Genomic DNA, 16,807 nt, shown 5'->3' with positions numbered 1-16,807 from the left:
CTGCCTCTCTATCTTTATATATGTATATATATATATGTATATATATACATGTATGTATATATATGTATATATATATATGTATATATATATATATATATAATGGATGAAATAAATCTGAATATATTCATCCACTGTAGTAAGAGAACCTCATTGTATTTTTTTTTCAGTAAGTGCAATCACTTGTTTCTGTATTTCCCTTTACTTTCTCTTACTTCCTAATGAGCACCACATTTTTTGGAAGCTTGAATTTCAAGTCAATGGCCCCTGTGGGCTTGTTCCATATGGATATGGTTCATCTTCTGAATAATAATAATAATAATAATAATAATAATAATAATAATAATAATAATAATAATAATAATAATAATAATAATAATATTCTAGGCTTTATTCAGCTAAGATCCCGTCACAAAGAATCACAAAAGAAAACAACCATTCGCTAAAGACAAACACAACGTGGGTCAACATTCAGACAGGTTATTAAGATAAATGCTAATTTGCCACATCCGTCTTATTAAATTTAATGTCTGCAAGGGAAATATTCATATAAAATTTCATATTCAATACCTAAAGGTTATATCAAGATCATTCAGGTTCTTCTGAATCCATTTGTCGACCTCGGCTTCTAGTTCAGGGGTCAGCTTGTTCTTCCAGTCGCCAGTTTTGCCTGGAAAGTGTAAAATGTATTAAATGAGATTAACAAGACTTCGTGACTCAGTGATTTGTATTATTATTATTATTTCAGTGACTGAAACCTATTCATATGAAACAAGCACACAGGAGCCATTGACTGGAAATTCAAGCTTCCAAAGAATGTTGGTTTCAACCTCCCACAGCAGACCCTATACTGCAGCAGTAGCTGATCACGATACAGAGCCAGTGATTTTTCTTCGCCCTGGGGGAGACGCGAACCCGCGACATCTAAGTGGCATGCCACGACACTAACAGCTATACCAGCGGACCAACTTTATGGACGCAGAAGAGGAATTATGAATAAAGCATTTTGCAGTGTAGCTTGTCAGGGGAATGGTTGCTTATTATTTGGAACGTTTTTAATGGTAAGGCATAGATTCATTTATACTTATCACTATAAACAAGCAATTAAAAACGCGCTATCAATATTATATATATATATACACATACATACATACATACATACATAAACACAACACACACACACACACACACACACACACACATATATATATATATATATATATATATATATATATATATAGAGAGAGAGAGAGAGAGAGAGAGAGAACATATAACACATGCAGCTCTCTCTCTCTCTCTCTCTCTCTCTCTCTCTCTCTCTCTCTCTCTCTCTCTCTCTCTCTCTCTCTCTCAGCCTTAGAAAAACTGACAAACGAAATGATGGACACCTCTAAACATTTCAAAATGTTTCCTAAAATACGGACGATCGGAAGTAAAGAAAAATTCCCAAGATGGTTGAACCGTAAGATGTTGTCAAAACCAGTACTCACTATGTCACTATATTCCATGTGCTTATTGGCAAAAACCTCCTTCCTAAAACATCAAAACCAGTAATCACTATAGGCCTATTCTATGTCCTAATTGGCCAAAAAAACGTTCTTCCTAAAACATCAAAAACCAGTAGCCATTATCACTATATTCTATGTGCTTATTATTTGAAAAAATTCCACTCTAAAGCATCCAAGAATGGTGACGAAAACAAAATTCCAAGAGAGTACCTTTCCTCAAGAATCCTCCTTCCTTCTGGGCGATGTCCTCATTGAGGACATCTACCTTCGCTCCACTTCTCTCGAAGTTCAGTATCGGGGTGACGCCCCTCGTCTTCATCTGCTCGAACGAGGTGTACTTGGCAATGGCTCCCAGCTGCTCTTCGCTCAGGTTTGTCCTCAAGAAGGCGTCGAGTTTCTTCAGCTCCTCCAGAGGGTTTGCTTTCATGTCCTCGAAGAACATGAAGTGCAGGTTTGGGTGGTTCCTCCTCTCCAGCGCCTCCTTCAGGTGAAGCCAGTAAGGGCCGTACATCACTAGCAAAGGCAGAGAGAGAGAGAGAGAGAGAGAGAGAGAGAGAGAGAGAGAGAGAGAGAGAGAGAGAGAGAAATTGATGTTACAATGCAGTAGTATTGTTAGTTTCACGAGCAATGTAATCTAAACTATGTAGAAACTTCAAATTTGCTTACAACCGAAAGACGAAGTTGGTTCGTTCTTAGAATTAGAAATACGGTGTTACCTTTGTTGGTGTCATTAATACCAGACCGTTGTAAAGCTTTCCTGAGAATCCCTGACCCTGGAGCTTTATTTTATTTATTTATTTATTTCTGCCATTCCACCACCTACAATTGTTTTTTTAAGCTCATAGGAATCAGTGTTTTCATGATATTCCACATTACACATTTGGTAACATTTTCTTGTAGAATAAAGCAGCAATGCCACAGAAAAATTATATTCATTTCAGAACTTTCTTGCGAACTGCCTCCCACTTATTCTAGAAAATGCACTATCAAGACTTACAGTCATCGTCGACGAAGTACTGAACAAATTCCTCCAAAGTCCCAACAAAGTCGTGTCCCTTGACAATCTTACTGTGATGGTGGTAGGACACAACAACGTCTTTTGGGTTTCTTGCAACGTACACTACCTTTAAATCAAGAATTATTTTGCTTCATCATATCAAATTACTCCGAGAAAAAGTCCAGATTTTTTTTCTTACTTTCAATACGTCAGATTTATTCCTAGAAAAAGTCAAGATTTTTAATCTTAAATTCAGTATATCAGATTTACTCCTAAAGAAAGTCAAGATTTTAGTTTTCTGTAAAAGAAAACTATTGTGCCGGCGTTGTCTGTCCGTCCGCCCTCAGATCTTAAAAACTACTGAGGCTAGAGGGCTGCAAATTAGTACGTTGATCATCCACCCTCCAATCATCAAACAGACCAAATTGCATCCCTCTAGCCTCAGTAGTTTTTATTTTATTTAACGTTAAAATTAGCCATAATCGTGCGCCTGGCAATGCTATAGGACAGGCTACTACCGGGCCGAGGCTGAAAGCTTCATGGGCCGCGGCTCATACAGAAAACTCGATTGCGCCGAAGAAACTTGGGCGCATTTTTTACCTGTTTATTCTTAGATTCAGTATACCAGATTTACTCCTAGAAATAGTCAAGATTTTTTCTCTTATATTCAGTATATCAGGTTTACTCACTGAAAGAACATTGTTATTTTCCAAATGGAATTTATTATATATATACAGTATATATATATATATATATATATATATATATATATATATATATATATATATATATATATATATATATATGTATGTGTGTGTGTGTGTGTGTGTGTGTGTGTGTGTGTGTGTGTGTGTGTGTATTATATCTAGGCAATACGTCTGAAACACAACAAGAACTCCGCTTACATTTTTATTAACAGCAATCAAGAGACGAAAAATCATGAAATAATGCACTGAACATTCTGAAAGCATAAAATTCTACGAGGTTTTCTGTCTATTAGATGCCACAGGCAAAGCGCTACCTTAAACTTCAAGTAAAAGAAACCTCTGTCTAACCTTGCTTTCATCCAGTATGGCTGGCGACATCAGCGAAAAAGGCAAGTGCGTCTTTATCACCCTCGGGCTGGGGCAGAGCGCTGCATACTGCACATGAACTGCATCTCCGAGGGCTTCGTCTGGATGCAACCTTTTCAAAGTTGCAGATATGTGTGCGTTACTTGGCGCAACTTCCCCCGGATCTGGAGGTGGCGAGAACACGTCCAACCTGTGGGAGCACCGGGGAACTTCATCAGCTCTTTATTGGACATCCTTCTGAGTTCGTCACTTAATTTCATATTTTCCACTAAATAGTAGAACATTTTTATAAAAGGAAATAGCTGGTAAAGAGAATAGTTTTAAAAGAGCTCAAGTTATCTCATTTTGTATAAGGAAATAACTGGTAAAGAGAATAGTTTTTAAAACAGCTCAAGTTATCTCATTTTATATAGGGAAATAACTGGTAAAGAGAATAGTTTTAAAAGAGCGCAAGTTATCTCATTTTATATAAGGAAATAGCTGGTAAAGAGAATAGTTTTAAAAGAGCTCAAGTTATCTCATTTTTTATAAGGAAATAGCTGGCAAAGAGAATAGTTTTAAAAGAGCTTAAGTTATTTTATATAAGGAAATAGCTGGTAAAGAGAATACTTTTAAAAGAGCTCAAGTTATCTTATTTTATATAAGGAAATAGCTGATAAAGAGAATAGTTTTAAAAGAGCTCAAGTTATCTTATTTTATATAAGGAAATAACTGGTAAGGAGAATACTTTTAAAAGAGCTCAAGTTATTTTATATAAGGAAATAGCCTAGCTGGTAAAGAGAATAGTTTTGAAAGACCTCAAGTTATCTTATTTTATATAAGGAAATGACTGGTAAAGAGAATACTTTTAAAAGAGCTCAAGTTATTTTATTTTATATAAGGAAATAACCGGTAAGGAGAATACTTTTAAAAGAGCTCAAGTTATTTTGTATAAGGAAATAACTGGCAAAGAGAATAGTTTTAAAAGAGCTCAAGTTATTTTATTTTATATAAGGAAATAGCTGGTAAAGAGAATAGTTTTAAAATACCTCAAGTTATCTCATTTTATATAAGGAAAGATCTAGTAAAGAGAATAGTTTTAAAAGAGCTCAAGCTATCTTATTTTATATAAGGAAACAACTGGTAAAGAGGACAGTTTCAGAAGAAGAGTTCAAGTTATCTTACTCGATGAAGGGCGCTCTCACACACAGAGGAAGCTGCGCGTCAGGGTTGTTGAGGTTTGGGTTCTTCATCATGGTCCAGACGGTCTCTTGCATCCACGTCGTGCCACATTTTGGCCATGTCATCACCGTCACGTCACCTTTCTTGTACTTGAGACAGACAGACAGATAGAAAGATAGATATTAATCTATTCTATGGACAACTTAACTGTATAGAAACTTCAGTGTTTTGTATCTAAGCTTGTACCCGAGATAGAAAGCTAGATACAAGGTCCATGGCTAGATATGCAGATGGATGGACAGATAGCTAGATAGATGGATAGCTAGATATACAGATATTAATCTCCTCTGTGGATAACTATACAGAAACTCCAGTGTTTTGTATACAAGCTAAGATTCACGAAGGAGGAACTACTCATTTCAATGGAATTAGAATTGTTAGCTTCATTATCATATAAGCTACCAAGCTCTTATATCCTAGTGCAACTTAATTCTTGAAAGAAACAAAGAGACCAACTGACAGTAAAATGTAATGAAGAATGCAACGATGTTGCTGATATTTTGAGATATATCACGTACCTTGAAAGAGTAGATCTTGTCGGCGTATTCCTGATACACTGCATGCATGAGCCATCTTCCGGGCATTAATCGAATCAAGCCAGGGGCGTAGGCTTCGAAGTGCTTCACCTGCCTTTCCCTTTCAGCTCCCTCCACAGGAATAACTTCGTGGCCGCTGAGGAGTTTCATTCTTGGAAGACGTTGAGAGGAAAAAGACTTTTCTTGATGAATTCTCTCTCTCCCTCTCTCTTTCTCTTTACACTTTCAGTTAATGAAATGCATAGTGTAATAACACTGAGTTCTCTACAACGCCTTGAACAAGTCACTATGACTCGACCTGCCAATCTGATGCCACTTTTATCCCCTTTCAAACATGAGATCTAGATTTCCCACTCTTATCTCGAGTCTCGTCATTTGCCCGAATTCATGAAGTGTTGTCATTTCCCCGTGAGATAAAAGCTCGATCACCAGTTGATATGTCTTCGTTTTATTGATTATGCTGTCCCTGCACCTGCATCCAAGCTAATCTTTCCCGTTTAGTATCCACATACAAAAACGGATCTTTTCTAGATAGTGACCCCCAAGGGTTTACGGGGGTCGTTATCTAGGATTCATATTTCTTGGGGGTCATTATCTTTATGATATTTACAGTCTTTTTATGTTTTTACGGTAATCCCCAACGGGCTTGTAATAAATACGCCGCAAAGATGGATACTTACCAGGTTAAAACACTTTGGGGGGACACTATCTAGGAGAGATCCTTAAAACTTTCTCAAAACATATTTCTCATTATCAAGTTTAGATGATAACTCAGGGGGCATCTTGAACGCAAGTTACATGACAATATCATTATCTAAATGGATTTATAATATTGTCTCGGTTAATGTTGTCAATCCATACGTAAATCCTTATTAACAGTGCAAGCAGGATTGACAGTACAACTGTAATCAGAGATCTTCAATGCCGATTGCATACTCCCTCCGGCTTGTTGTATCGACGGAGTATTCAACTCCAGGTATCAGGTATATCGGAGTTCTAACAAAGATATAATTTCCGAACGATCAAACTGACAGAGATAGGGTTACCCCACTTCATTAATTGCATTATCATGAAACAGAAGAGGAGAGAGAGAGAGGGAGAGAGAGAGAGAGAGAGAGAGAAGTCCAAGGACGTTGCAAGATTCATATCGATAAGCAGTCCTTATCTCCAGTCAAGACATGTACAGTAGAACTGACAATGTAGCATCAAAGATTCATTGTTACTATATTTCGCATCTAGACTGTACCGTCAAGTAGGCCTAATAGATATAATTGACATACAGAAGACCGGAAATAAATCTGACAGAATCTAAGCACATCACCACTTACTTGGTCGGCAACTGAGGGAGAAGACGTGTTTACGATCGAGGCGATATATACAAGCTCAGACCCATGAGAATCCAACGAGTCTCATCATCGCCTGACGACGGTTTTGCCTTGAAGTGGGTGCGTGACGCTGCGTTGCTCGCCCTCGGGCCTCAGTGGTGGCTACAGAGACGTCCCATTATTCCTTTGTGGTTTGACTTATCGCAGTCATAGGAAGATGGGAGTCTGCAGTGACATGAAGCCTCTGCAGAGCATTATCGCCTAACGGCCTGGGCACTGGAGGGAACATCATACCGTACCGGGGAAGATGTCTGTGGGAATGGTACTGAGCGCAGTCTGGATTGGTCTAGGCTTGGGTCTAGGGGACTCAAAGATGATGGGAGACTGCGGTGTCTGTGCTGTTTGGTGCTTGCTTGCTCGCACTGCGTCTGAGAGCGTGACAGGAATAATGATTGGTAAAATGTTGTTTTCATTTGCAAACAATGGGCAGAAAAATAGTACAGGGATCAGAAACATTTGACAAACAACCTGCAACTGACAAGCGTGGTTCGAAATTCTTGTTAGATGATAAAATGTAAACATATTCGCAATATATTTTAGTCAGTTGCGTTGCTATGCAATTGATCCAGCGTTTTCTGAACTGTATCTGATAGTTTCTCCGGCAAGAGAGATTCAGAATTTTCCCTTAAATCCTTGGTAAAGTATTTAGGTAGATGCCAGAATTTATTAGTCAACAGGAAGAATGTTTTCAAAATTAACAAGTAAAAAATGCGCCGAAGTTTCTTCGGCGGCAACGAGTTTTCTGTATGAGCCGCGGCCCATGAAGCTTTCAGCCACGGCCCGGTGGTGGCATGTCCTAAGGCGTTGCCAGACGCACGATTAGGGCTCTTTAACCTTAATAGAATAACAACTACCGAGGGTAGAGGGCTGCAATTTGATATGTTTGAGGACTGGAAGGTGAATGAGTAACATTTCAATTTGGCCCTTAACTCAGTAATTTCTAAATCTGAGGGCTGACAGAATAAGGTGGACGGGCAGACAAAGCCGGCACAATAGTTTTCTTTTACAGAAAACTAAAAATTGTGGAAAAACCGTAGTTCTTAAGCCAGCATGTTTCCTGTAATATTAAACTACCAATACATGATTTAAAAGAACGATTTATATGTTGGCAATGTTATTTCAGTTTGTTACACAATCTTATACTGGTGAGTATTATACCCTATGGCCTACTAATTTTTGTGAAACTGAACCATATTTACTATCTAAATCCTTGGAGTTAAATTTATAGATCTACAGACAATTATTTTATTTGTACCATTTGAAACTTCTTCCCAATTTCCTCTTGTTTTTCATCAAACAGTTTTCTGGCTCTTTTACTCTGTTATTTTTAAATTCCCCTATGCTTCTTTCCTTAACAGCAGTGAAGGCAGGACGAAGAAGTTATATCAGAAGGACCAAGTGTTTAAGTGATGATCACGAAGGACTGACGATAGACTAAAGAATAAAGGCATCTAACGGTTGGCAGTGGTTAGCTGCTGATGATTGACTGATTTATAGATTTTAGGCATACATGCCAAGCACTGGGGCAACTAAGGCCATTCAGCGCTGAAACGGAAATTGACAGTAAAAGGTTTGAAAGGTGTAACAGGAGGAAAACTTCGCAATTGCACTATGAATCAATTATTAGGAGAGGGTGGATAGCAAGATGGAAGAAAGAGAATATGAACGGAGGTACAGTAATAGGAATGAAAGCAGCTCCAGCTAGGGGCCGAAGGGACGCGCAAAGACCCTTAAGTAATGCATATATTACACTGCACGAGGTGCACTGACGGCCCTACCCGCCTACGGGGATTAGCTGCTGATGAGTCTGGCCAATTCTAGTCGCCGATTAGCTGCTGATGAGTCTAGCCAATTCTAGTCGCCGAAGTCCCAGAAGATACCCAACAAATTCCGAGGCGCAACAGAAAACGATTTCGTTAATGATCTGATTTTGACCTTCGATAAACGCCCGTCATCAATACCGGTTTTTAGTCCAAAGGAATTGAAGAATCGTGCCCTGAATTAATAGGGTGGGTATTGTGTCTCACGGGACGTTTTGTTTTTGTGAATTCCCCTCTCAGTCGAGTGAGATTCTGTAAATGATGAACAAACAGTGTCTCTAAAGTAACCCCCAGTTGGTGATAGAGTAAAACCATGAGGTTTTATTTTTTATTTTTTTTTTCAGTAAAAGAATTCAGTTTATAGGTATTTTTTCTGGCTTAGCTAAGATACATAGATGGGCATAGTTGCCAGAATCAAGAACTCTAATTGCAAGAAAAGGATTTATCGCTGGGCTTCCATTGCAAAGTAATAACAAAACCGCAGTTGCAAAAAGATGCAGATTGGGAGATTGAAGAAATACAAAGGAAGGACAAGACTTTCACGTCATATATTTCTATTCATAACAACTTGCAGTGCAATAAAGCAAAACACAAGAGCTATATCAAAACAGAACCCCACCAACAAAAGAGAGAGAGAGAGAGAGAGAGAGAGAGAGAGAGAGAGGCTAATAAATCAGTCTGTACTATACATGCATAGTACAATAAAGCAAAACAACAAGAGAAACAACAAAATATAAACCCCACCAACAAATGGGAGAGAGAGAGAGAGAGAGAGAGAGAGAGAGAGAGAGTTATTAAGTCAGTCTGTACTATACGTTCATAACAATTTTTAGCACAATAAAGCAAAACAACAAAGCAGAAACCCCACCAACAAATGAGAGAGAGAGAGAGAGAGAGAGAGAGAGAGAGAGATAAACTATTAAATCAGCTAGTACTATACGTGCGAGGGAATCACCCTCACAATTAGCGAGTCGGTTACACTACATCCATTCCGTTGGAGTTTAATTAGCTCAATTGTTGAATGGCAGTTGTCTAAGTCACACAGGCGTCAGGAGCCAATTGGTTTAGTTATTGCCAGACAATAAAGATTTATTTGGGGGCATGGAGGAGGTTGACGCCCTTTTATCCCAATCTGTTTCCCATACAAGAAAGAAAGAAAGAAACAGAAGACGGGACGACCTCTTCCAGTTGAAAAAGCATCCCTTCCGGTTATTGTTGTTATGTGTTATTTGTTTTTAGCTTGTCCTAATCCAGACACCTGGTCTCAATTATCTAACTGGAATGTTTTAAGAAGAACAATAAACTCTCCTCGAACAATGATATGTTTCTTGTCATTAACAGCAAATTTATTTCCCACTCCCCACTTCAAGTTAACAACTGCATTCAATATATATATATATACAGTATATATATATATATATATATATATATATATATATATATATATATATATATATATATATATATATATATCTTCTATTTCCACAATGGAACCGTGGATGAAGAATATAAGAGATGTTCAGATAAAAATAAAAGGAGCTGCCAAGACTTCATAATAAAAGTCAAGAAAGTCTTTGTATCCTTTCATTTTCATGGAGGATCTCGTGTATATATATATATATATATATATATATATATATATATATATATCTCTATAACAACATATATATATATATATATATTATGCATAGAAAAGAATACTTATTTACACTCCATAATCATCCTTACCATTCTCTGAGGTTCTTTGCTTATTTTAATGTCAGTAGCATAAGATGTTAATGAAGACATTCTCCACTCAAGGCCCTTTGCCCCTTCCCCGTTCTCTCTCTCTCTCTCTCTCTCTCTCTCTCTCTCTCTCTCTCTCTCTCTCTCTCGCAGTAGTGTCCCTGTGCCAGATTCGACTAAGCGACCTCGTTCAATTTCAAGGAGACACTTGACACTCGAGGTAAAGGGAATGGGATCGTACAATAATCTAACAAGGACGACATTGGATGCCTTCCTCTTGCACAATGGATGACGTCAGAGGCTTCTTAAGACTTCCACAGGCTCCCATCTCTCTCTCTCTTTTTCTCTCTCCTTCTTTTAAATACTTGTAAAACAGATGAATTAATTTGTCTGGAAGTCTTTGTCAACGAGTGACATAAGGGTTATCATTGCATAGTGAGTTTAATTAATATGATCTTTAACACCATCACCCTTCTGTTATTCACAGTCACCACAGCCATTAACATCTTCGTTATTAGAAAAATTATTCTTATTCAATATTTTCTATTTACTCATTTTTAATAGCAGTGTTTATCTTAAGGCAGGATGAACGAAAAGGTAAAATTTATGGCTTTAGTGGGTTTTAGGAAGAATGCAAAAATCAGTTAGTTTAATAGTCGTTAGTAACTTGGGAGAAGCACAGAATTTCGTTACCTGAAATGGTTCCTGGTGTTTTGATTTCTAGAGATTGCTCATTTGCGCTAAAATTGCGTGTAACAAAAACAGAATTTACTTTTCTCTAACAGTGACAAGACTGAAATAAAGTTTGCTTTTCTTAAATGACGTTTAGACAGAAACAACGAAATAATTTCACTGAAATTTGTCTAGAAACAAAAGCTTAAGTTAGAGAGATGACACTGCGCAGATAACAGATAACAGATCCTCGGGGCAAAAAAACATGTACGTCCCAAAATAAAAATACAGCATAGTAGTCGTTTTTATTAATTCTCTGTCATGCTTTATATCATAGACGTAAAATGTTATCCAATAAAATCTGTAACTTAAATTTTGCCAGTTTTTCCCACTTTAAATTCCGTATTTGAATTCAAGGCCGAGGTTGTTCAAGTTTTTCTGAAGCCATTGGTTGACCTTCGCGTCCATTTCGGGGGTGAATTTGTTTTTCCAGTCTCCAGACTCTCCTGGAAAGAAAAACGGCTTTTAAAAAGCTGAAACCTCTCCGCTTATGTTGCAGTGTACAGAATATGCATAAATTTTTAAATTTAAATTATGTTCTTACAGTGTGTATAGTTTAGTTTTTACTTTGCATATATACAGAGGCAGTCTGAAAATATAAAATCACTTTATTTAGAAAGAAATTTTTACATTCCATCGAAAAGACAGAAAAAATTCAACTGCTCTAAAGGTCCGAAAAAATGGAATAGAAATTTTGTCGCTGATCTGCAATACTGATTATTGGTTTATAAAAAAAAGCCCCTGCAGAAAACCAAGTTTATGTGAATAAACTTGGTATTGTACAGTGGCTTTTTTCTCAACCAATCAAGACAAACACGGAGAATATGTTTTCATTACTGAGTAGTGATCATTGCATTTCAAGGCAATCTCAGAGCTGAAGCTCAGTACAAAATCATCCCTCCACACTGAACCACATTGACATTACCCTTTCTGAAGAAGCCTCCTTCTTTCTTGGCGATCTCGTCCTTCACGACTTCCACCTTGACTCCCCCTTGCTCGAAGTTGAACACAGGGGCGTTGTCCCTCGCCCTCATCTCCTTGAAGGACGTGTATTTGACTATGCCATCCAGCTGGGCATCTGTCAGTTTTGTGTTGAGGAAAGCGTCCAGCTTCTTAATCTCTCCCAGAGGGTTCGCTTTCAGGTCTTCGTAGAAGATGAAGTGGTGGTTTTTGTGGCTTTTCCTTTCCCAGGCCTCTTTCAGGTGGAGCCAATAAGGGCCGAATACCACTGAAAAGAACGAATATTGTTGAGATATTAAAGACGAGTTGATAAGGAATAACTTCCAGTGGTTTGGTTTGTTCTGAATTGTGTTAGACTGTTCTCTGCGTGACTCTGTGTTGAACCCTTGTCTAGTGCCCTGGTTCTTTTCATTGTACAGCTGTGTTCTGTATAAGTCTGCGCTGCAGGCTATGTCCTTATGGCACAATGGTTTCTTTTTTGCTGTGTATAACTTGGTGTTGTAATGTTTTTTTTTTTTGTATGAGCTTCTCTGTATCGTTCTGCTGTTAATAAATTGTACTTCACTGTTCTACTCTGTTTGAGTCTGTACCAACTCCACCTGTATAACTATTGTACATCTAAATAACTCCAAATTGCGTTGAATGACTTACCGTAAAAAAATGGTTTTTGTTTTTATATGATTTTTGTCACATACTGATAAGTCTAATACAGATAGCTAACAATATCTGATAAGTAATGGAGCAAAGCAAGTTGGCTAAAAAAAAAAGAAAAAACTACTGTCCCAGCAACTTCATGTACGTGAATCATCCCAAAAACACTACATTGCTGAGAAATTTCAATCTCCTAACGGTTAAATATCATAGCAAAATGACACAAGAGTTATGTTATACATAGCAAAATAACAGAAGTATTGTGGCATATAAATCTTACAGTCGTCATCGACAAAGTACTGTACGAAGTCTTCAAAGCTTCCAACATAGTCATGCAACTTCAGTAATCTTGAATGGTGGTGGTAAGATACTATGACATCTTTCGGGTTCCTTGCTACGTAGATCACCTGAAAATGAAGAATAGAGAACAAGACTTTTAAGAATGGGTGACTGTAGTCTCAAGGACAGTATCAAGAATATTTCAAAGAACGCAGATGCCCAACAACCTACTATATATTTATGAGAATAGTGACTTGATGACCATAGGAGTTACTACATCAAAAAGAGATTTGGGAGATATAAGAAAACACATAAGTTAAGTACGCCTTAGTTTAACCAGACTACTGAGCTGATTAACAGCTCTCCTAGGGCTGGCCCGAAGGATTAGACTTATTTTACGTGGCTAAGAACCAATTGGCTACCTAGCAGCGGAACCTACAGCTTATTGTGGAATCTGAACAACATTATAGCGAGGAATGAATTTCTATCACCAGAAATAAATTCCTCTAATTCTTCATTGGCCGTCCGGAGACTCGAACTCGGGCCTAGCAGAGTGCTAGTCGAGAACTCTACCGACTCGTCCAACGAGGAACGTGAGAAAACACATAAATAATAACCTTGCATGTATCCAATATCGAAGGTGACATTAAAGAGAACGGCAAGTGTGTTTTGATCAGCCTAGGCTCAGGGAACTCCTCTGTCAGCTGCACGTGCATCCCGTCTGCAGGATCTTTGTTAGGACACACTTTCTTGAAAGTCATGTAAAATGGGTCGTCTGATGGGGGAACTTCTCCAGGTTTCAGAGTTGGGAAGAGCATGTCCATCCTGAAAAGAGCAACCGGGGAGACCTACGAGTTTATTCACAAACGTTAACTTGATCTTTCTATTCTCTTAAAGTCTGTTATTACCGAAAATCATGAAAAGTGGACTTAATTTTTTTCCCCAATTCCCCGTACTCTTGGTTAAATGCAAAAGTCCTTCAAAGTAATTTTATATTGTTTAGGTGATTTGCAGTTGATTTAAAGTAAAAAACACATATTTCCTCCAAGTTATGTATAAGGCTCAACGCAACAATTTCACTTTCTCATTAGTCTTCTCTGAAGGGTTCATGAGAAGCCATTTTCAGTGCTGTTTTGTTTACAAAACTGGATCTCTGTTAGTGGATCAATGGAAGCCACTTTCTGCGTTGCTTTGTTTACAAAACTGAATCTCTGTTAGTGGATCAATGTAAGGCCATTTTCTGTGTTGCTTTGTTTACAAAACTGGATCCCCGTTAGTGGATCAATGTAAGGCCATTTTCTGTGTTGCTTTGTTTACAAAACTGGATCTCTGTTAGTGGATCAATGTAAGGCTATTTTCTGTGTTGCTTTGTTTACAAAACTGGATCCCTGTTAGTGGATCAATGTAAGGCCATTTTCTGTGTTGCTTTGTTTACAAAACTGGATCTCTGTTAGTGCATCAATGTAAGGCCATTTTCTGTGTTGCTTTGTTTACAAAACTGGATCTCTGTTAGTGGATCAATGTAAGGCCATTTTCTGTATTTGCTTTGTTACAAAACTGGATCTCTGTTAGTGGATCAATGTAAGGCCATTTTTCTGTGTTGCTTTGTTTTACAAAACTGGATCCCTGTTAGTGGATCAATGTAAGGCCATTTTCTGTGTTGCTTTGTTTACAAAACTGGATCCCTGTTAGTGGATCAATGTAAGGCCATTTTCTGTGTTGCTTTGTTTACAAAACTGGATCCCTGTTAGTGCATCAATGTAAGGCCATTTTCTGTGTTGCTTTGTTTACAAACTGGATCTCTGTTGAGATTGATCAATGTAAGGCCATTTTCTGTGTTGCTTTGTTTACAAACTGGATCCCCGTTAGTGGATCAATGTAAGGCCATTTTCTGTGTTGCTTTGTTTACAAAACTGGATCTCTGTTAGTGGATCAATGTAAGGCTATTTTCTGTGTTGCTTTGTTTACAAAACTGGATCCCTGTTAGTGGACCAATGTAAGGCCATTTTCTGTGTTGCTTTGTTTGCAAAACAGGCCCAATATGCACAAATTCAAATATCCTTCAGTTCAATCTGTAATACAATTGAAGTTAAATTACCTTTCCCCTGTTGCAATACATGGATAAAGTCTCGATTGCAGAAGGAAAAAAAATACTAAAAACTCATAGCTATGAAATATAATACTGAGACAAATGGAAGACAAGAAAATAAAGAAAAAAGAAAAATTACACTCACTCGATGAAAGGCGACCTCGTCCAGGATGGGCGAAAAATAGAATCTGGTATCAGATTTGGGCTGTTCATCATCGTCCAGACGATCTCCTGGGTCAGGTCATGCCGCACTTGGGCCAAGTCATCACAACCACGTCACTTTTCTTGTGCTACAGAGAGAGAGAGAGAGAGAGAGAGAGAATTATACCCTATAAGTTGATATAATGGCCAAGATATGGACCTTGATTACAACTAAAGACCTTTATTGAAGCTGATATGATACCTACTGATGAATTTCGAATGGTTTGGCTATCATATTATTTTATCCGTTTGGATAACATAGTACGATAACACCATTATATATATATATATATATATATATATATATATATATATATATATATATATATATATATATATATATATATATATATATATATATATCTAAATAATTAACCGTGAAAAGTTGATAGTTATCATTTAACAGTTAAAGATACAATATCCCCTATACAAACAACTCACTAACTAACTACAAATGTTTTACCTATTACCTACCTGGAAATTATAAATGCGGTCAGCGAAGTTCTGGAACCCGGTGGGGAGAAGCCACCTACCGGGCATCAGACGAATCAAACTTTCTTTGTAACCCTGGAAGTCCTTCTGCTGTTTCTCCTTCTCGGATCCTTCCAAAGGAACCACTTCGTGGCCACTCTGCAGCTTCATCTTCCTAATAGGATCTAGGAAAGAGTGGAAGAGAGTAATATTTAGTTCTCTCTCTCTCTCTCTCTCTCTCTCTCTCTCTCTCTCTCTCTCTTCAAATGTCCGAGACTCTACCAGCATTCACACGTTAATTGACTCAAGTTTACGTTCATATCAGCAGACTGATGAGTTTGTTTGCTTGCTTGGCGGCCGAGCGCGGTCATCAAACACTAACAAACGCCATCAAGGAGGAAGTAGTTGAATTTGCCTTATTAACAAGAAAACAGCTATTAAGAACAATAGTTAGATGAGTAACAATAACAATACCATGAGGCTATTCTAAGATAAATAGAAGATATCACTCCTAAAAATTACAGCCCTTGGAAAGTTTACTGGCAACGAAATAATAGGCATGATTACTAACAATGTGAATAGCCATAGTCTGCAAATAGTGCAATGGCCTCCGCAACAGTAACCTGAATACTTTAGTTACAAATGCAGAGAATAATTACGGAGCTTCTGCTCGTCCGGTGTCGTTTTCAAGGGACTAAAATGTGTGAAGAGGAATATTCAAGGTTACTTTAAAGGTGGCCGGTTAAAAAAAGAAAAAAAAAGTCACAGAAAAAAGTCACAATTTTGGCTAGGAAAAAAAGTCACGCGAAAAAAGTCGCATTAATTTATGGTGGCCGGTAATAGAGTCAAAGTGAAACATTCACAGTATTTCTTGGGGGTCATTATCTTTACGATATTTTCAGTCTTTTGTTTATGTTTTTGTGTTTTTACTGTAATCCCCAACGGGCTTGTACTAAACACGCCACAAAGGGAGATACATACCGGGTTAAAACCCTTAGGGGTCACATCTAGGAAAGATTAATGTGACTTTTTTCCTGTGACTTTTTCCCCTGTGACTTTTTTCTGTAACTTTTTATCTGTGACTTTTTAGTTTTCTGTAAAAGAAAACTATTGTGCCGGCTTTGTCTGTCCGTCCGCACTTTTTTCTGTCTGCACTTTTTCT

At 37.7% G+C, this 16,807-nt stretch overlaps 1 protein-coding gene and 1 pseudogene across 2 annotated transcripts; both read right to left on the bottom strand.

The window, feature by feature from the left end:
- Window positions 1–373: 373 nt before the first annotated feature.
- On the bottom strand, window positions 374–7,019 carry LOC136849774 (sulfotransferase 1A1-like). Of its 2 annotated transcripts, none has more exons than XM_067123179.1 (7): window positions 6,661–7,019; window positions 5,315–5,483; window positions 4,740–4,885; window positions 3,558–3,765; window positions 2,503–2,629; window positions 1,716–2,018; window positions 374–667 (listed from the first exon to the last, which is right to left on the bottom strand). In XM_067123179.1, the coding sequence occupies exons 2-7, from the start codon at window positions 5,480–5,482 to the stop codon at window positions 561–563; spliced, it is 1,059 nt and encodes a 352-aa protein (XP_066979280.1). In that variant the 5' UTR covers window position 5,483; window positions 6,661–7,019; the 3' UTR covers window positions 374–560. The 2 variants fall into 2 exon arrangements, with proteins under 2 accessions (XP_066979280.1, XP_066979279.1); XM_067123178.1 differs by having other exon boundaries at window positions 5,315–5,815; window positions 6,661–7,018.
- Window positions 7,020–11,227: 4,208 nt separating this feature from the next.
- The window catches only part of LOC136849768 (sulfotransferase 1C4-like), an 8,674-nt pseudogene continuing 3,094 nt past the window's right edge, over window positions 11,228–16,807 (bottom strand).

The sequence above is a fragment of the Macrobrachium rosenbergii genome, chromosome 21 (assembly GCF_040412425.1).
Source record: "Macrobrachium rosenbergii isolate ZJJX-2024 chromosome 21, ASM4041242v1, whole genome shotgun sequence".
Classification (NCBI taxonomy): domain Eukaryota; kingdom Metazoa; phylum Arthropoda; class Malacostraca; order Decapoda; family Palaemonidae; genus Macrobrachium; species Macrobrachium rosenbergii.
Note: the sequence above shows the minus strand (reverse complement) of the source record. Positions and strands in the feature narration are given on the sequence as shown.

Excerpts from the sequence above, each read along its gene's own strand:
- LOC136849774 (XM_067123179.1), bottom strand. The coding sequence starts at position 5,482 with ATGAAACTCCTCAGCGGCCACGAAGTTATTCCTGTGGAGGGAGCTGAA. Across the intron at positions 2,630-3,557 it reads CCATACTGGATGAAAGCAAG|GTAGTGTACGTTGCAAGAAA; the intron begins GTTAGACAGAGG and ends CTTGATTTAAAG. Across the intron at positions 2,019-2,502 it reads GTACTTCGTCGACGATGACT|TGATGTACGGCCCTTACTGG; the intron begins GTAAGTCTTGAT and ends TGCCTTTGCTAG.